General features: G+C 43.7%; 1 protein-coding gene across 1 annotated transcript; it reads left to right on the forward strand.

The window, feature by feature from the left end:
- The first annotated feature begins 83 nt into the window (after positions 1 to 83).
- FUCA1 (alpha-L-fucosidase 1) lies at positions 84 to 19,293 on the forward strand. The gene is made up of 8 exons (XM_004005124.6): positions 84 to 530; positions 7,356 to 7,490; positions 9,641 to 9,778; positions 12,230 to 12,335; positions 15,003 to 15,203; positions 16,316 to 16,500; positions 18,223 to 18,322; positions 18,541 to 19,293. Exons 1-8 carry the CDS (start codon positions 130 to 132, stop codon positions 18,679 to 18,681), a joined length of 1,407 nt encoding a protein of 468 aa, XP_004005173.2. The 5' UTR covers positions 84 to 129; the 3' UTR covers positions 18,682 to 19,293.
- The last annotated feature ends 1,050 nt before the right edge of the window (positions 19,294 to 20,343 follow it).

Raw genomic sequence — 20,343 nt, forward strand, 5'->3', positions numbered from 1 at the left:
GCCCGAGTTGCCCCACCCCCTTTCCCTTCCGAGCCAATTAGGAGCTAGGGTGGGCGTGACCGCTCGCCCCGCACCTGCGCGTTAAGAGGAGGGCGGAGAGGCATCGAGGCAGCCGTGCCGCATCCCGTGATGAGGTCGCGGGTGGTGGGCGCCGGGCTGTTGCTTCTGCTGCAGCTGGTGCTGGTGCTCGGAGCGGTGCGGCCCCCGGGCTGCACCGACCCTCGGCGCTGCACCGGCCCTCCGCGCCGCTACACCCCGGACTGGCCGAGTCTGGACTCCCGGCCGCTGCCGGCCTGGTTCGATGAAGCCAAATTCGGGGTGTTCGTACACTGGGGCGTGTTCTCGGTGCCCGCCTGGGGCAGCGAGTGGTTCTGGTGGCACTGGCAGGGCGCGAAGCTGCCACAGTACGAGAACTTCATGAAAGAGAACTACCCGCCCGGTTTCAGCTACGCCGACTTCGGGCCAAGGTTCACGGCGCACTTCTTCCACCCCGACAGCTGGGCTGACCTCTTCAAGGCCGCCGGGGCCAAGTGAGTGAGGCCGCCGCCCCGGGAGGGCCTTAGGCTGGTGGGAATCGAGCGGGGTGGGGGCGGGGAGGAGGCGAGGAGATTTGCCGGTTCACACAGAAGTCCCTCTGACCTCAGATGTCGGGGGTACTCTGTTTTGCCTCCCGAAAGATGCAGAATTGTATGTGTCACGCCAGATCTTAAGCTTGAGGATTAGAAGGAAATAAAGGTTTCAGGTTGGAGGTGGACTTGGAAAGACCTGAATATGGGGGAGGATTGAGCTAAGTGATACCTAGTCAGTCCCCTGCGGGTCAGCAAGACAATCAAGGTTCCAGGATTTTAACCAGACGTCGGGAGTCTGATCCTAGTTCAACTGTGAACTTGAACAAGGCCTTTTACCTCCCTACCGCCTCCTTCCGTGGCTGTACCCAGGAATTGTGTTCTTCTTTCAGCTTTAATATGTCCCAGAGGGAAGAAAGTTCTGATGCCCAGTGTATTTGGGCAATAATATAGACTCTGTCGTCTGCTCTTCTCAATGCCTTGCATGTAGAGAGTGCTCATGAAATTGTTTTGAGAACTGTTGCAGCTTGCATGTGAATGGTTCAGAGAACTGCCAGTGTAGAGCTTGGATGGGGGAGGCAAGGACTCCCAAGGCTGTTGAAGGCTGGGGCTGGCCCTGAAGGAGTGATCCTTGAAGGCAGAATGTTGCAGGTATTAAGTCAAGGAATGGTGACCCTCAGCTTCAAGGATGAGCTTGGCGGTTGAGCGAGCAGTGGTTTGGAGGAGGGTAAGAATGAAGGCAGGTAGGTTTTCCAGCCTCTGGCTTAGGGCAGTCTCCCACTGTTGTCTTGTCTCAGAAGACTTCCAGCTTTTAGTTTCTCTTGGACTTTAAGTCCTCATGTACTAAAGAGAAATTACAACTGATATTTAGTGTTTGCAATTAAAGGCATGGGAATGTAAGGCTTGACAAAACAGAGGAGGAGTTCACTGTCTTTCAGAAGCCTTAGAAATCCATAATTTTCAAATGAAGAAGTTAAAATCTGGGAGACATTCCTTTGTCTAGGGCAAGTGCCCTTACTATGGCCAAGATGACTGGCCCAGATAGAGGAAGGGAACTAATGGCCCAGACTCCAGATCCCATGACCCTGAGATGAAGGTTCTTTCCGCCACACCAGGGGTCTGTAACCATGACCAGAGGGATTGGTCCTCTGCCTGTTTTTTGTAAGTTTCTTGAGAAGGATTTTTACATTTTCAAAAACCTGTTTTTAAAGAGTAGAAGAAGGATATACCACAGAGAGGACTGTGGTCCACAGAGCCTGAAATACTGTCTAGCCCTTAAAATCCTGAGCTCCCCACATCAGCCGGGGATTAAATTATCACGTTGGGCACCAACTGGTTTTCTGCCATAAAAGTAAATGAAATGTTGAGTGATTTGGTTGTTATTTCAACACTTGCCTTTTCTCCCCTTTTTCTTTTCGCCTTTAGTCATCTCTGTAAATTGATAGGGCTTGATAAACATCTTACTTTTCTGTCATCTGCTTTTGGTAGAGATTTCTTTCTCCTTTAGGGCAAAGCCTTGTGTTTTTTTTTTTTTTTTAATTATTAACATTAATACACAGAAGGGCTCAAGAGCTGGAGAGCCAGTGCATACATTTTTTCCCTTACCTATTCCTTTCCTCCTTCTTTCCTTCCTAGTCTCCTGCTTGTCTGGGAACTAAGGACTGTGGCTTCCTCAAATTTGCTTTCATTCCTGGAACAATACCCAAGGGATGTTGTGACTGAAGCAATTCCCTGGGTATCACTAATATAGTCATTCATATAAGTTCAGTTGACCCTTGAACACACAGGTTTGAACTTCATGGGTCCACTTATGTGCAAGTTTTTTCCAAAATTTTGGGAGATTTGTTATAATTTGAAAAAACTCACAGAAATATCAAAAATTAAGAAAAGAGTATGTCACGAATGCATAAAATGTATAGATACTAGTTTATTTTACCATTTCTGTGTGTCTGCTCAGTCACTCAGTCGTGTCTGACTCTTTGTGATCCCATGGACTGTAGCCGACCAGGCCTTCTGTCTTTAGGCCTCCTGCACTGGCAGGTGGGTTCTTTACCAGTAGCGCCACCTGGGAAGCCCATATTAAATCATAAAATGCATTAAATTAATCACAGTACATACTGTACCTCTCTCATAAGTTTGTAGCCACCTCCTTTTGGTGTCCTGTTGGTGAGCTCAACTGTCGTGTCCACTTAAAACACCAAGTGATGCTAATCTTCACATGAGCGCTCATCCCCCTGGTAAATTAACTATCGCAGTAAAAAGTCATCTCTCATGTTCTCAAGTATCTTTCATCTTGTTTAGTGCAATATCATAAGCCTTGAATAACACCATGACACCCATCCAAAGCTCCCCTAGTGATGCCAGAAGTGCTCCCAAGAAGCGGAGAAACTTAACATTACAGGAAAAAGTTGAATTGCTTGATATGTCCTGTAGATTCAGGTCTGCAGCTGCGGTTGCCCACTGCCCTTCCAACATAAATGAATCCAGCATAAAAAAAAACAAAAACAAAAAAAGCTGTCATTGCAACTATGCCATAAGGCATGAAAACCCTTGCACTTATTGCAAAATATCTTTTTATCTCTTATTGAAAATGCAGCTTTGATGTGGGTGCAGGATTGCTACAAGAACGGTATACATAAAGACACTAAAATGATTCAAGAAAAAGTGAAGTCGTCACATGACAACTTAAAAGGAAGGTGAAGGATCTAAAGCTGGAGAATTTAATGCCAACAAAGGATGGTTTGATAATTTTCTAAAGAGGTTTGGCTTTTTAAATGTCAAGATAACGGGAGAAGCGGTTACTACCAACCAGGAGATGAGTTCCCAGAGGCCATTGAGAAGATCATTGAGGAGAAAGGATTTCTGCCTATGCAGTGTTTGCTTTTTTTTTTCCTTTTGTGTTTTGGTGGCCCCAGGTGGCATTCGAGATCTTAGTTGGCCAACCAGGGATCGAACCTGTGTCCTCTGCAGTAGAAGTGCAGAGTCTTAACCACTTTCCCACCAGGGAAACCCCTGAGCAGGTTTCTAATACAGATTAAAGTGGGCCATCCAGTGGAGGAGAAATGCCTCCAAGAACATTTATTAGTGAGGAAGAGAAGTAAGCACCAGGATTTAAGTCAGGAGGGGACTGGCTAGCTCTACTGTTTGGTGCAGATGCTATCAGGTTTATACTGGAGTGGGTTGCCATTTCCTTCTCCAGGGGATCTTCCCGACCCAGGAATCGAACCCAGGTCTCCCACACTGTAGGCAGGTACACTTTTACCATCTGAGCCACCAGGGAAGTCAATCCTTTTCTATAAACCTACTAATCAATGAGCCTTGAAGGGAAAAGATGATACAAACTGCCAGTCTTTTGGTTGTAAAACAAGTAGGCCTGGACAACAAAGACCCTTTTTCTGGATTGGTTCCATCACTGCTTTGTCCCTGAAGTCAGGAAGTACCTTGCCAGTAAGAAACTGCCTTTTAAAGTTCTTTTAATATTGGACAATGCCCTGGCCACCCAGAACCCCAAGAGTTCAACAGCAAAGACATTGAAGTGGTCTACCCCAAACACAACATCTCTAATTCAACCTGTATATCTAGGGCTCATAAGGATCTTTTCTTTTTTTATTAATTGATTGATTGATTTGGTTGCATTGGGTCTTAGTTTTAGCGGGTGGACTCTCCAGCTGTGGCATGCAGGCTTTGTTGCTCCGGGGCATGTGGGATCTTAGTTCTCTGACCAGGGATCGAACCTGCATCCCCTGCATTGCACAGCAGATTCTTAACCACGGGACCACCAGGGAAATCCCCATAGTGGACTTTAAGGATCTTTAAGGCTCATTACACATGGTGCTTGATGGAAAGGGTTGCCAGCACAATGGAAGAGAACCCCGATATAGACAGCATCATGAAAGTCTGGAAGGATTACACCATTGAAGATGCCATTGTTGTTATAGAAAAAACCATCAAGCCCAAAACAATAAAATTCCTGCCAGAGAAAACTGTGTCCAGATGTTGTGCGTGACTTCACAGGATTTACAGCAGAGCCAACTAAGGAGGTCATGAAAGAGATGTGGATATGGCGGCGGGGCAGGGGTTGGGGGGAGGAGGGGGGAGGTGCAGGGTTTCAAGATAGGGATCTTGGAAAAATTCAGGAGCTGGTGACCTCACACTTGAGGAACCAACATAAGACAGTTTGATGGAGATAAGTGCTTCTGAATAAGTCCCAGACAATGAGGAAGAAGACATAGAAGAAGCAGTGCCAGAAAACAGATTGACATTAGACAGCCTGGCAGAAGGATTCTGATTATTCAGGACAGCATTTGACTTCTTTTACCATATTGACCCTTCTGTGATATGATATGAAACTAAAGCAAACCATGGAAGGATTGGTATCATATTTGTCACTGTTTTGTCATTAAGTCGTGTCCAACTCTTTTGCAACCCCATGGACTGTAGCCCAGGCTCCTCTGTCCATGGAATTCTCCAGGCAAGAGTACTGGAGTGGGTTGCCATTTCCTTCTCCAGGGGATCTTCCTGACCCCGGGATTGAACTTGCATCTCCTGCACTGGCAAGCGAGTTCTAACAGTCAGACAGAAATATATGAGATATTTCCATAACGTTACCCTGAATACCCACCTCTCCTGCCTCCTGTCCACCTCCTTTTCCTCTGCCACCCCTGAGATGGCAAGACCAACCCCTCCCCTTCCTCCTCAGGATACTCATCGTGAATACCTTTATGATGACCCACTTCCACTTAATGAACAGTAAATAATCCTTATGCCATACAGTTAATAAACCTATCTGTTGTGTAAGTGTATAAATGTCTTCATGAGATCTGAGAACTGAATGGCAGAACTGTATGAAACGCTTTGTGTCATCATTGCCATCACCACCTAAGTGTCCATCTGTAGAACATCACACGCAAGATTGGCATGGAAGTAAGTAGCCAGTCCTTACGTAAGCAGAAAGTAAGCAATACTTCATATAAAATTAACAATATCTTCTTACTTTTTAGAAACTTTGCTTTCAAAGAATTATATTACCATACAGTATGCACCACCTTCCAGTCCCCTCTCATAATTAAATAACTATGTATCAGACTGTTAGGGAAATTAAAATGGAGGTAGTCTTGTTCAGCCTTCAGAAGCAAGACAGCAGGCCTCTGACCGACTTCTAACCTTGCCTGGACCCTGCCTGGATGACTTGTCTGCCTGTAAGCACACCAGTTGTTACCAGCAAGTCAGGCAGCACCTTGGATAAGAGAGGATCTTGGAATTTCCTGAGCCCCTGGAGGTCTGGAAAATCTTGTGACTCACAAGGTGAAACAAACAGCGTTGTAAAAGTTAAAGGAAAACCAGAGCTGCATGCAAACTGATGATGATACCAGTTTGTGTCCTGGGGTTTTAAGCAGGAGCCCCCAGACCTGCAATTTGAAGTCTCATGGTGGGGTGGACCCACTGCCTGGGACCCTTCTCCCAACTGGGCCTCCAGATTGCTATTACTCGGGACTTTGCAGCTCTGTTCAAGTCTGGATATAGGTTGGTGGCCCATTTTGGTGATATGCACACTGTTACTTCTGTTATTTCTGTTTTTTTTTTAACAACTGTATGTTGTAATTAAGTTAAATTATCTATTAAATATTGAAATTGGTTATCGTGTATGTAACCAATACACGACCAATATCGTGTATGTTTCTTTTGTTAACAAATCCTTCAAACCTAAAACAAAATTAAAACTTTCAGCGAAACTCAACCGATGTATGAAACAGGGTGCTCAGGGCTGGTGCACTGGGTTGATCCTGAGGGATGGGGTGGGGAGGGAGGTGGGAGGGGGCTTCAGGATGAGGAACGCATGTACACCCATGGCTGATTCATGTCAATGTGTGGCAAAAACCACTACAATATTGTAAAGTAATTAGCCTCCAATTAAAAAAACCCAAAACTCAACCTATCATCACATTCAAGTGACTTTTTAAAAAATGTAACAATGTTTCCAATCCCATATTTTGAATATGAGTGTAATACCATATGCCATAAAAAAATTATAATGATTCATTCATCAGTGTATAAGCTATGCTATCATGAAGCCATCATATTGATTGCATTAGGCTACTATAAAGCAATCATGTGGCTGTTTCTTCATTATCAATGAATGAATCATTATAACTACAAATAAATATGAATTGCTTTTTCACAGTAGCTTTCCAGCTTTGATATTTAGCGTTAGTAACAGCTAACGTCTGCAGTGTTTTGTATCATGTAAGACAGTATTGCTGTAGATACTGACAGGTGGTTCATCTTGTAAACAGACAATGTAAACTTCTGGTATCAATAAATACAGTACTCTGCCCAATCTCCAACTAACGCAACATTGTAAAGCAACTATACTCCAATAAAATAAAAAAATAAATGCAGTGCAGTACTATAATGCATTTTCCCTTCCTTTTGATTTTCTTAACATTTTCTTTTCTCTAGCTTACATCATTGTACAAATACAGCAGATTATACATATAACATACAAAATGGGTGTTATTCGACCATTTATGTTATCGGTAAGCCTTCCAGTCAAGAGTAGGCTATTAGTAGTTAGGGCAAAGTCAAGAGTTACACATGGATTTCCTTCTGCGCAGGGGTCAGCAGACACCTGCTAACCACCCCCTAACCGCCATGTTGTTCAAGGGTCAGCTGTACATTTCCTGTAGTTGAGTTCCCTCAACCATTTTAAAAGCCTCAGGCGTGCCAGGTAAGTTGGTGCTCATGGCCCACTGCCCACTTCCTTGGCTCATATGGTTTCAATGTCCACAGGTATGTAGTCCTGACGACAAAGCATCACGAAGGTTACACAAACTGGCCAAGCCCTGTGTCTTGGAACTGGAACTCTAAGGATGTGGGACCCCATCGTGATTTGGTTGGTGAGTTGGGAACAGCCATCCGGAAGAGGTGCGTGTCCACGGACAGCCACCCCATCATCGCTTTTGATCTAACCACCCAGTACCCCGTGCCTTCCCTACACTTCTGTGTTTTCTAAGTTTGCACTTAACCGGTACATGGGAGGGCTTCTGGCCCTGAATTGGCAGTGTTTGAACCTTGGCAGTTTCCATGTGACCAGAAGTGACGGCATCAGAGAAGTGCACGGCCGTCTCTGGTTTGGTGAAGGATACCCAGCATAGACCACAGCGCTGCACTTGTGCTCTGCAAAGGATTCTCTCTGGGAAGCCTTCCAGCCTAGGGCCTTTCCCAGTGTCTGGTGGAGGCCAGGGTTGTGTCTCATCTTTGTGTCCTTAGCTGTCAACCCAGAGCTTTGTAGGCTTTCCTGGAAGGTTTAGATGGGGGGTAAATGAGGAGAGAGCTGAAGAGGGCAGTTAAAGCAACAAAAAGGGAGGTAAGGCATCACTCGTGATTCTAGGTAATATTTTCTAATATCTGCCACTTAAGATGTAACTTCCCAAGGTCAAAGAGCTGGGAAGGGGCAGAAGTGGGATTTGAACCCAGGTGTTCTGATTTTGGACCCTATTGTTCTGAGTATATTTGCCTGTAAGGAGGAAAAGTGGTATTTGTGTCATGCCCACTCAGCTCTATTGTGATTTGGCAAACTTGAAGTCCTGTTTAAGGGGTAGACCAGCTAATTATTTGTATAAATAAAGTTTGATTGGAATACAGTTGTGTTCATTCACTTAGGGATTGATTCTGGCTACTTTCAAGCTCTAATTGCAGAGTTGGGGTAGACATAGCAAGGCCTGCTGCTGCTGCTGCTAAGTCACTTCAGTCGTGTCCAACTCTGTGCGACCCCATAGACAGCAGCCCACTAGGCTACCCCGTCCCTGGGATTCTCCAGGCAAGAACACTGGAGTGGGTTGCCATTTCCTTCTCCAGTGCATGAAAGTGAAAAGTGAAAGTGAAGTCGCTCAGTCGTGTCCAACTCTTCACGACCCCATGGACTGCAGCCTACCAGGCTCCTCCGTCCATGGGATTTTCCAGGCAAGAGTACTGGAGTGGGGTGCCATCACCTTCTCGGATAGCAAGGCCTACAAAGCCTCAAAGTTATCTGGTCATTTAAGAAAGCATTTGCTGACTTATGTCACCTGTGAAACATTCAGGTTCCCAATGCTGTGCTCTGCTGATAATAGTCCTGCTGTAAAAGTCTGAGACATTGATTAGATCTGAATTCTAAGAGCCTTGATTTTCACCTTCTCTGTATCTAGTCAGTCACTGAATCACATAATGAAATTCTTAACTTCAGTTCTTTCTGCTTTATCTATGCCATTGCAAATGTTATCGTTACTTCTTGTATTATAGCATTTCCAAAACACTCACTCTTCTTAATTCACAAGTTTTATTGTATATGAAAATAGGTAAATTTAACCATATTTTGTTTCAGGTATATTAAAAACTATTAGTAAATCTTATATGAAACAATAAACCTATATTCATTAATTTCAACTGCACAGAAAATGGTACTAGTGATTCTTTCTGAGTGATGAGATTTTGGATATTCTTGGTATTTGTCTCTATTTTCCAGTATCTCTTCAATATGTATTATGATTAACAGAAAACATTTTTAATAGTACTATAAGTTATTGAGATAATTGACTCAAAAGACAGAAAATGGTTTAAATAACATTTTGGTGTCAAGATAATTTATGTATAAAGATAATTTGTTATCTGCTAAGTCAATTCAGTCATGTCCAACTCTTTGTGACCCCATGGACTGTAGCCCGCCGGGCTCCTCTGTCCATGGAATTCTCCAGGCAAGAGTACTGGAGTGGATTGCCATGCCCTCCTCCAGGGGATCTTCCTGACCCAGGGATAGAACCTGTCTCTCTTGTGTCTCCTGCATTGGTAGATGAGTTTTTTACCGCTAGCGCCACCTGGGAAGCCTAATTTGTTATTTATATCATCAAAAACAAAGTAAGCCAATCATTTTGCTTAAGTGAATGATAAGAGATAATTTAAGGAACTGGCTGTGGGTCCTGACCCCTGTATGCCCTATGGATAAATTTCACTGAGATGTAAAAATTCTGGCAACTGATTTTTCTTAAAATATTTTTTCTTTGCTTAATGACAGTTGCTGTCCTGTTTTTCTGTTTCAGGGACATACGCTATGGACTATATCATTCACTTTTAGAATGGTTCCATCCTCTCTACCTACGTGATAAGGAAAACGGCTTCAAAACACAGTCCTTCGTCCATGCAAAAACAATGCCAGAACTCTATGACCTTGTTAACAGGTACAAAACAGAAATTGTTTTAGCCTTATGACTTTCATCAGTGACATCTGAGCTGCTTATACTGTTGAGGGGAAAGGGGTAGGGGTGGAATATGAAAAAACTCTAGAAGACATCAAAACAGTAATGAGTAATCATTGTGTTAAGACAAAGTATATTTTTTCTTTTTTCTTTTCAAAACTTCCATAGTATGGTCATGCTGCTTTTATAAACTGAAACAGAACTGAGGATGGTAGTAAGTCAAAACCTCAGGTAACTCCTTCCATACCACTTTCTGTCAGGAGCTTGGAGAAGGGCAACATGGTCTAATGGACCCTACAGAGGGTTTGGCGTCTGGCAGATTCGTAGTTGAATCCTGGCTCTTTTCCCCTCAAGCATTTTTTTGGCTGTGCCATGCAGCTTGTGAAAAGGATGGCTTAAAACTCAACATTCACAGAACTAAGTTCATGGCATCTGGTCCCATCACTTCATGGCATATAGATGGGGAAAAAATGAAAATAGTGACAGACTTATTTTCTTGGGCTCCAAAATCACTGCAGGTGGTGACTGCAGCCATGAAATTAAAAGACATTTGCTCCTTGGAAGAAAAATAATGACACACCTAGACGGCATATTAAAAAGCAGAGAAATTACTTTGCCAACAAAAGTCCATCTAGTCAAAGCTATGGTTTTTCCAGTAGTCATGTGTGGATGTGAGAGTTGGACTGTAAAGAAGGCAGGCCAAAGAATTGATGCCTTCAAATTGTGGTGCTGGAGAAGACTCTTCAGAGTGCTTTGGACAGCAGGGAGATCAAACCAGTCAATCCTAAAGGAAATCAATCCTGAATATTCATTGGAAGGGCAGATGCTGAAGCTCCAATACTTTGGCCACCTGCTGCAAAGAGATGACTCACTGGAAGACCCTGATGCTGGGAAAGATGGAGGGCAAAAGGAAAATGGGGCGACAGAGGGTGAGATGGTTGGATGGCATCACCAGCTCAATAGACGTGAGTTTGAGCAAACTCCAAGAGACAGTGAAGGACAGGGAAGCCTGGTGTGCTACAGTCCATGGAGTCGTAAAGAATCAGACATGACTTAGCCACTGAACAACAACAATGACCCCAACAGCAGTGCAGCTGGTGGGATCTTAGTTCCCTGACCAGGGATTGAGGGATCAAAGAGTCCTAACCACTGGGCAGCCAGGGAACTCCCTTACAAGCCTTAAACAGGTTACTCGTCTGAGCCTCAGATTTTCACTCTGTAAAGTGACAATAATGCCTTCTAAGTAGGGCTCAGCATAATATATGAAGTTTCTATCACTATGCCTGGTACAGACTCATAGTGGCATTATTATTCTTAATTATCCTTAAAAATGATGACTTTTACTTTGGGGTTTGTCCCTGGTCTTCACCATGTTTTATTCTGCATTTGCCCTTCTTGCTCCTGGGCCCTCTTAGGAGGATGGTGGACCTTTAAAGATTAAGAGGCAGCCATCTGTGCTTGGACGCTCAACTGTAGACCGAAAGACGAACAAACTCCTTGCACCCAGATGACTGCTGTAAGGAGACAGGACAGTTGTAAGAAACCGACCAGCACCAGCTTCAAGTCAGAAATCCAGTTCTTTTTTTCTTACTGACTGTATAACCTCGAACGAACTACTTAATCTTTCGATAGCTCAGTTTCTTTACCTGTTTATACATCACAGGGTGTTGTGGGAATGGATGAGGTTAACGAGTATAAAGTGCCTGCTACAATTTTTCGTACACAGTAAAACACACACCATCTGTGTTTCTCTCGCCTCTTAGGCAGCTTTTTTCTTGGACTCAACTTGGATTAGCTAACAGGCAGATTTACATATGGGTTCCTGCTCCTATTACTTACCAGTTTTGCACCTAAAACAAAGTTTCTGAGCAATACATTCTTGCTTTCTTAAGTGGGACTAACACTGCTTACCTTAGAGGTATAAATACACACACTCACAGGGCTCAGAGTAGTACTATGAGAAAGATGCATCTGTGGCTCAAGGGAATTCAGTAGATTTTTATGATCAAAGCTCTGGGTAGTTGTCCCCCAAAATGCATTTGATGGAACAGTACGTGCTGTTAACACATCTTAAAAGCAGAAGCCGTAATCCTGTCGTTCTGGAGCACCACTCTTTTCATTGGAATCAGTTTCTGGAAGGAAACCAAATTGTATACACACTGATTAAAGCTTTGCTTTTTAATCTAAGACATTTTAAAAAAAGATTGGGAAGAAATATACCAAAATGCTGTGTATTAAACTGTGGTTGTGTTAGCTCAGGGGTGGGTGTGTGTGTGGTCATTTTCATCTCTTCAGTTTTCCATTTCCTCTGTACCGTGGTACTTTCAAAATAGGAAGAAATTAATGTTTAAATATGTGTGGCAAAGATAGATCTGTCAGACTTGACTGTGACTAGATTCAGATAATGAACTTTGTTGTAATTGTGTCTCTCAGGTATAAACCTGACTTGATTTGGTCTGATGGAGAGTGGGAATGTCCTGATACTTACTGGAACTCTACAGGTTTTCTTGCTTGGCTCTACAATGATAGCCCAGTTAAGGTATGTGATTATATGACTTCTCTCTTATTTATCTGTTAGGATAAAACACAATTTGAGGAGCCAAGATCTGGAGTAATAACCGTAATGACAACAATGTCACAACTGTGACAAAAATAAATACTAATCTCAGGACTTCCCCGGGGATCCAGGGGTTAAGACTGCCTTCACCTTCCAATACAAGCTGTCAGGTTTGATCCCTGGTCAGAGAGCTAAGATCCCACATGTCTTGAGGCTAAAAAGCCAACACATAAAACCAGAAACAATATTGTAACAAATTCAATAAGGACTTTAAGTGTAAATAAATAAATAGCAGTATTGATATGGGTGTGGTAGGGATGAGGGAACTTAATGGATCTTAAAGGTTTCTCCTTTAATTCTTTTTTTGCCCCTTCCTTTTTCTTTCTTTAAGCTTTTCTTCCTTAAAGATTTCTTTTTCTCCTTTAGCTAGTTTTCAAGCTTCTTAAATTTAAGTAGTAGGATAGAAATAGTATAAAGAAGCCCTGGACCACTGTAAAGAAAATAAACTGTTAAGCAAACAGACATTGTAAATAAGAGAACCACCCAAAAAATTAATATATAAAGCTTATTAAATGATAGGAATAAAATGTGAGAATCTATGACCTCAGCTACTCAATGTTTTGGGGTTTTTTTTGCTACTCTATTAGACTGTGTAGTTTAACTCATGGGGAAATTTCTTTTCCCTGAGATCCAAATTCTAAGGAAGTTAGAAGGAAACTTCGCCTACCTTATGCTCTCCCTCATAACCAACCTTGGAGAAGGAACTGACAACCCACTCCAGTGTTCTTGGCTGGAGAATCCCAGGGACGGGGGAGCCTGGTGGGCTGCTGTCTATGGGGTCGCACAGAGTTGGACACGACTAAAGCGACTTAGCAGCAGCAGCATAACCAACCTACTATACTGTACAATAGCTGCCCATTCATAGTTCACATTTCAAGACACAAAGAAGCAAAAGTCTCAATCTTCACTGTAGAAAATTTCAAAAATCTTACAGATTCTAGCTTCGTTGCGAATTTTAAAGAAAAATCTAAGACCAGTTTGAGCTCAGCCATCTGGGTAGGTTCCTAAACCTCTTAGGATGTCACTGGCTAACTATTACTAAATTCAGAAAAGGGGAAGAAAGATCCTGTGTGCAAAATGGAAGCACATTCAGATGGGTGTTTTGGAACTTTCGGGCCGCATGGGGACCTCTAGTGGCGAGGTCTGGTGGTTCTTCCCCGGTGGTTCCCCGGCTGGGGCGGCTTAGGTGTGGATCCTCGGGTGGGACACCGCAGACCATGTTCTACCCACTCTTGTCCTGCGTGCTTTCTCACGCGTTAGGAAAGAGGGTTGTCATATACTCATATTAGGAAATGACTTTTAGGAGAAGTAGACAGACCCTGATCCTTACTCCTCTGCTGTCTGTAATTCCCTCTCCTGCAGAGAGGTCTTCTCTGGGAGGTCACACCTTCCTGACCACCCTATCTAAAATCGCAGCATGCCTCCATCAGCGCTGTCTGTCTTTCCTTGCCTTACCTTTCTCTTAAACACTTACCTGGCCTAACATATTTCAGATACCATTTACCTCGTTGCTATCTGTCTCCCTCACTGAAGTATCACCTTTGTGAGGGTAAGAATTTGGGTCTGTTCACTCCTATGTCCCCAACTCAAGGAACAATCCTTGGCCCAGTTAGACACAGAGTAAGTACTGGTGGAATGTACTAAATCTGGCTCCTGGCAATTTATATTCTTTCCTGAAAGAAGCAAGAAACACTCCTGAACTGGTCTTTCGGTGAAGTCCCTAACGCTGATGTGAGGTCACATCATAATTGTCCAGGTATATGTTTCCAGCTAATCGCTGCTGGATCTCTGAGGGCAAGAACTGTGGCTTGTTTACTCTGGATACCCCAGTATGAGCCTCATAGTAGTATTAAATGTTGACATTAAGTTACTCCATGTTAAGATTTCTCGAAGTTCAGCAAAACCTTGAGGGAAGGAAAAGAATGTTTGATTACTGATTTTGCCTTACTTAGGTAAAGAAAGTCAGGGTGATATAGTGAAAAGCATCCTGGGCTGGGTTCGAGTACCAGATTCATAGTCCCAGCTTTCAGAAACTCTGCCTGGGAATGTGATCTCAGGCAGGCCTCCTCTTCTGCATTTCTCTTCTGATAGAATAAGTGGTTTACTAGATAATCTAAACAGGCCCTTCCAGTTCTGACATTACATGTTGCTAGACTGGGGTTAACTGCAAATAACGTTTGGAGTTGGATATTTCTTTGTTGTGAAGGGACAGTTCTCTGTGTTGTAAGATGTTTATGATTTTTTTTTTTTGCCCACACCATGCGACCCTGCAGGATCTTAGTTCCCAGACCAGGGATCAACCCCCACCCCCTAGCAGTGTAAGCGGGGATTCTTAACTGCTGGATGGCCAGGGGATTCCTTTGTAATGTGTTTAGAAGAATCCTTGGTCTCCGCCCACTAGAAGGCAGTAGCACCACCCCAGTTGTGACCACCAAAGAATGTCTCTAGATTTTGCCCTTTAAGTCTCCCCCAGGTGAGAACCACTGTGCTCGACTGAGTCTGCTCCTTGCTTCCAAACAGGCACCTGACTTATCAAACTGAGTTAAATAGTTTTACCCCTGATGACCTCAGTACTCCTTCCTCCTTTAGGATGAGGTCGTAGTAAATGACCGATGGGGTCAGAACTGTTCCTGTCACCATGGAGGATACTACAACTGTAAAGATAAATTCCAGCCAGAGACCTTGCCACATCACAAGTGGGAGATGTGCACCTCCATAGACCAGCGGTCCTGGGGCTACCGTCGAGACATGGAGATGGCTGACATTGCAAGCACATCCACCATCATTTCGGTAAGAGGTAGTTATTTGTTAACTGCAGTCCCAGGCTGCCTTCTGACTAAGAGTGGTGGAAGCACTCTGGATAGACATATGGGCCGTGAGAACCCATCTGGGTTATTGAACATACTCATAACACTTGTCCTAAGGAGACAGGTCTAATTACTGAAGAGTTCTGTACAGAAGTGTTCTCCCCAGGATTATTTTCAGATTGACATTGGGCTGTTTCAGTTCCTGGCAACCATAAAGGAATAATTCGGTAGATTTGGGGATTTTCCTTAACCATGAAAATGTTTCTGAACGTAATATGGATTAATGCTTACAGGGTTGATGAAAAGACAAGCTATGCAGTATCACAACTATATAGAATTAACTGCACGAGAAAAAGACCAGAAGGAAACATCAAAGTTAATGGGGTGGTGTCTTTGGGGTACTCTAACAGAACCTCCTTTTTAAAATTTTCTGTATGTAGCCTTAATTTTTCTGGACTGCCTTGAAGTGCTGCTGTATGGGGTCACAGTAAACACACACACACATACGCATCCCACCCCAAAATCTTAAAGACTATATCTCTTTACAGTGTGTTTTCCTGAAGGGGCAACATACACATTTATATAGCCCCGGGTATTCTGAAATTCATCAGATCTCTTCCACACCTCCCCGCCCCACCCCACCCCACCCCACCCCACACCACCCCGAGTCTCCATAGCACCTGCTCTGAATCTCTCATCTCTGTATTCTCTCTGGCTGGCTCCACAGAATCCTTTCAAGGCCAAGTGCTTTGTTTTCAGCTCCCTGGCTGACAGTCTGTGCTTGATATATGACACTTCCCCCTGCATGTAGCTCTGTGGCAGGTGCCAGCTCACGGGTAAGAGCCCATGATCACTCCCTGGCATCTGAGTTAATATATCTCTCAACCCTGTAGCAGAATTTTTCAATTTTCTCATGTAAGCCTATCCTGCTATGAAAATGACAAAAATATATTGTCCTTTCCAAAAGATAGAGGATTTCACAAAACACAGGGAGAACAGCCTAGATTCTTCTTCTTCCCTCCATCTGTGTGTTTTAAGCATTCAGCCAGGCTTAGCATTCAGAACTGGGATTTCCTTGTTTTCTGCTCCCACCAGCAACTGGTTCAGACAGTAAGTTTGGGAGGCAACTATCTTCTCAACATTGGACCAACCAAAGACGGACTGATTGTTCCCATCTTCCAAGAAAGGCTACTTGCTGTTGGGAAGTGGCTGAGCATCAATGGAGAGGCTATCTATGCCTCCAAACCATGGAGAGTACAATCTGAGAACTCCTCTGTGTGGTGAGTCTGGTCTTCTGTTACAGGTGGGAACAAGGGTGGCCCCTCCTGAGCTGGCAACCCCTTGGGTCCACAGTGGTTACAAGCCAGGCTTCAGACTCATCTGGAGGAAACACAAAAGCTGTTCTGTGTTATTAAATGTGTGCCCAGGTTTATGTTTTAGGCCCCAGGGTATCTTTAACTAGTGAGGGAGGTGGGTGGGCTTGGTGAAGAAAGAAGGAGCTGCAAGGTACCAATTTGCTCAACCCCTAAACACAGTCATAGCTAATATTTGTACAGCACCCACATGTGGTAGACTCCATCCTAAATTCTTTCTCCTCACTTAGTCCCCTCAGCAATCTCACTGAGTGGATAATGTCACTATCCCTAGGTTACAAGGAGAAAGCAGGTCCAGGGCAGTAATCATTGGCTCAGAATCATGAAGCTACTAAGTGAAGAAGGCATGATTCATACTTGGAATTGTGTATCTAGTTATTTGATCTCAGGCTTCAGGTTTTTTTTTAATTTTCAACTGCAAAATGGGGTGATGATACCTAACTTCCTAGAGCGTGAGGATTAAATAAGCTAACGTATGTAAGGCACCCAACAGAGTGCCAGGTACATACTAACTGCTCGATGAAAGACCTCTGCAAATGTGATATCACAGAGCTGAGGGCTTTGCATCAGGAGAAACACATTCAGGGTTCTGTTTTGGGTGAGTTTCTGTTTAGTGATTGTTTTCACCCTCTTCTATAAGCATGGGCTTCCCTGGTGGCTCAGATGGTAAAGAATCTGCCCACATTGAGGGAGACCCAGGTTTGATCCCTGGGTTGGGAAGATCTCCAGGAGAAGGGAATGGCTACCCACTCAAGTATTCTTGCCTGAAGAATTCCGTAGACAGAGGAGCCTGGCGGACTACAGTGTGTGGGGTCGCAAAGAGTTGGACACACCGCGTGACTAACACTTTCACTTTCTCTAAGCACAGGGAAACCTCAGAACAACAGATTTGTCTTGGGAATTCCCTGGCGGTCCAAAGGATAGAACTAGATGCTTTCACTGCCATGGGCCTTGGTTTGATCCCTGATCGGGGAACTAAAGATCCCAAAAACCACATGGGATGACCAAAAATTTAAAAGTTTAAAAAGGAAGTCAAGTTTGTCTTCATTGCACGTCTTGCCCTTGTTATACCCTCAGATGTTTTCATATGGATTTAAAGATAAAGAAAGATATGAATAATGAGGAAGATGGCTTCAGTATGTGTCACTAATATAAGAGTTTAAAAAATGTTTTAAGAAAACTTAGAACCCCATACAGAGAAGAAAGGAAAGATACCACCCAGAAAGAGTCTTCCAGGGCTACATAATGCCCACAGAGCTTAAGCGTGTGTGCTGTGTTTAGCCGCTCAGTCGTGTCTGACTCTGCGACCCCATGGACTGTAGCCCGCCAGGCTCCTCTGTCTATGGGATTCTCCAGACAAGAATTCTGGAGTGGGTTGCCATGCTCTCCTCCAGGGGATCTTCCCAACCCAGGGATCGAACCCAGGTCTCCTGCATTGCAGGCGGATTCTTTACTGTCTCAGCCACCAGGGAAGCCCAAACCTAAATTGGTATCAAGTTATTTGCTTGCTAGTAGCAGTGACAGACTGAAGGTCTTGCAATTGGTAGATAATTGAAAGGGGAATGTATAAAGTCACGTGGCAGGATAATAAGCCAGGTATCTTTGACAACGATGTTTCTTTTTTCCCAGGTATACCTCTAAAGGATTAGCTGTTTATGCCATTGTACTGCACTGGCCAGAATATGGAATCTTAAGGCTTCTATCCCCTATAGCTACTTCAACTACAGAGGTAAAGAGCCTCCGTCAGTCCTGTCGGAGATGTAGCCCTTTGTAAAGGAATTTGGGGGCCTTCTCTGATCCTTCCTTCCTTCCCCAGATCGCTCCTGTTTCCCTTCTGGGCTGTCTTCCCCTTCCTGGCCCAGCGTAGTTGTTTGCCACCATATTCAGGTCCTATTCTGTGCTCATCAATGCATTCGTGTTTTTTCCATTCCCTTTTGCTTTCTGCAGGTAACAATGCTGGGAATCCAAAACGATCTGAAGTGGTCCCCAAATCCAGATAAAGGTCTCCTCGTGTTCCTGCCCGAGTTACCACCCTCTGCTCTTCCAACTGAGTTTGCTTGGACCATAAAACTGACAGGAGTGAAGTGATCATTGGAGTTCAAGAAGAAAGGGACACCGCCTGCACTTTGATTTTCCTCTTTTATCGCCATCTTTATAATAAACGACTCTTCTCTACTCCGAAATCCCTTTTCCAACACATTTTAATAAATGGAACAGATGATGTTACACTGATGTCTCACAGGATCAAAGATCTGAGCTCCAGTGCTAGCATCTCTCTCTGATCAATAGAAGAGACTGAACAGTTAAGCTCAGCCATTCCTAACACTGGGAATTATCTGCAATGGAAACTTCTCTCCATCCTCTCTTTCATAACTTGATTGCTTACTCAGATGACTTCAAGAATAAGCCAAATCATCCCATTGCCTATGGGAGGTGCTGAAAAGGATTTGGCAGACCCCACTATATGCTATTTATTTAGCATCAGCTGTCACCAGGTACCCCCATCTGCCCCCAAAAGCAGGAGAGCCTCGAGGAGAAGGAAAATGCTTCCAAGGCTGCTAATAGTAAGCTTTTTAGAAGTTTCCAAAGCAAGCTAAGAGATCTGATATTCAGTCTGTTTACAGGGATTCTATGAAGAAAATGAATGTGATTCTGCCTTTCTTTAATACAGTCAAATAAATAAATTTGTATGTCAAATCATTTTCTACTAAAAAGCACGTTGTAGCTTTCTTCTTCCAGTTTCTGTATGGACTGCTTATAGCCTTATGTTTCTGTTTAAAAAGAAAAAAGAAAAGTAGAAGTTGGGCACCTGCCAAGGCTCCTTAATGCAGAGCAAGAATGTAATCCCTTTGGTTCTTCTGTTCCTCACTTCTAGTCCCATTCTTGTGAGTTGACCAGGTGGCGTCAGTGGTAAAGAACCCACCTGCCAATGCAGGAGATATAAGAGACGCAGGTGTGACCCCTGGGTTGGGAAGATGCCCTGGAGAAGGGATTGGCTACCCACTCCAGTATTTTTGGACTTCCCTAGTGACTCAGATGGTAAAGAATCCGCCTGGAATGCAGGAGACCTGGGCTTGATCCCTGAGTTGGAAAGATCCTCTGGAGGAGGGCATGGCAACCCACTCCAGTATACTTGTCTGAAGAATCCCATGGGCAGAGGAGCCTGGTGGGCTACAGTCCATTGGGTCGCAAAGAATTGGACACGACTGAGCGACTAAACGCAGCACAGCACTTAACACGTGCGTGCATCCACTCAGTCTCTTTAATTGTTGTAGATCTAATAGTTTTCTCTCTTTTATTTACAAGATGTATTTGGAAATCCTTAGCCTATATTTACAGAAAATCTGTTTTTCTCAAGCATATGTGAAACATTTACAGATGTGACTACCAAAGAAGCAATATCATAAGGATTATATCATATGTCTGCCACATAATTAAAGGACCATAAAAACTTAAAGGAAAAACTATTATGTTAAGAAATTTTAAAACACTTTTAAATACTTATTGATAAAGAAAGCACAAGAAAATTAGAAAGCACTTAGAATAATAATGGAAATGCTATGCACTGAAACTTGTGAAATGTAGCTTTTGAGAAAAATTGCTTTAGGGAGGGTTCCAGGAAGATGGAAAAGAGGAAGCGCCAAGACTCTCTTTCCCCACCTAGAAAACAATTGTACTGGCAGAATCTGTCTGATGTAACTATTTGGAAACTCTGGAGGCTACTGAAGGCTTGCAACTTCCAGAGGAATA

The sequence above is a fragment of the Ovis aries genome, chromosome 2 (genome assembly GCF_016772045.2).
Source record: "Ovis aries strain OAR_USU_Benz2616 breed Rambouillet chromosome 2, ARS-UI_Ramb_v3.0, whole genome shotgun sequence".
NCBI lineage: Eukaryota > Metazoa > Chordata > Mammalia > Artiodactyla > Bovidae > Ovis > Ovis aries.

What these genes read in the sequence shown, in the direction of transcription:
- FUCA1 (XM_004005124.6), top strand. Translation starts at nt 130, where the DNA reads ATGAGGTCGCGGGTGGTGGGCGCCGGGCTGTTGCTTCTGCTGCAGCTG. An exon ending in GGAACAGCCATCCGGAAGAG is followed by an intron (nt 7,491 to 9,640) that starts GTGCGTGTCCAC and finishes TTTCTGTTTCAG; the next exon opens with GGACATACGCTATGGACTAT. An exon ending in CTCTATGACCTTGTTAACAG is followed by an intron (nt 9,779 to 12,229) that starts GTACAAAACAGA and finishes TGTGTCTCTCAG; the next exon opens with GTATAAACCTGACTTGATTT.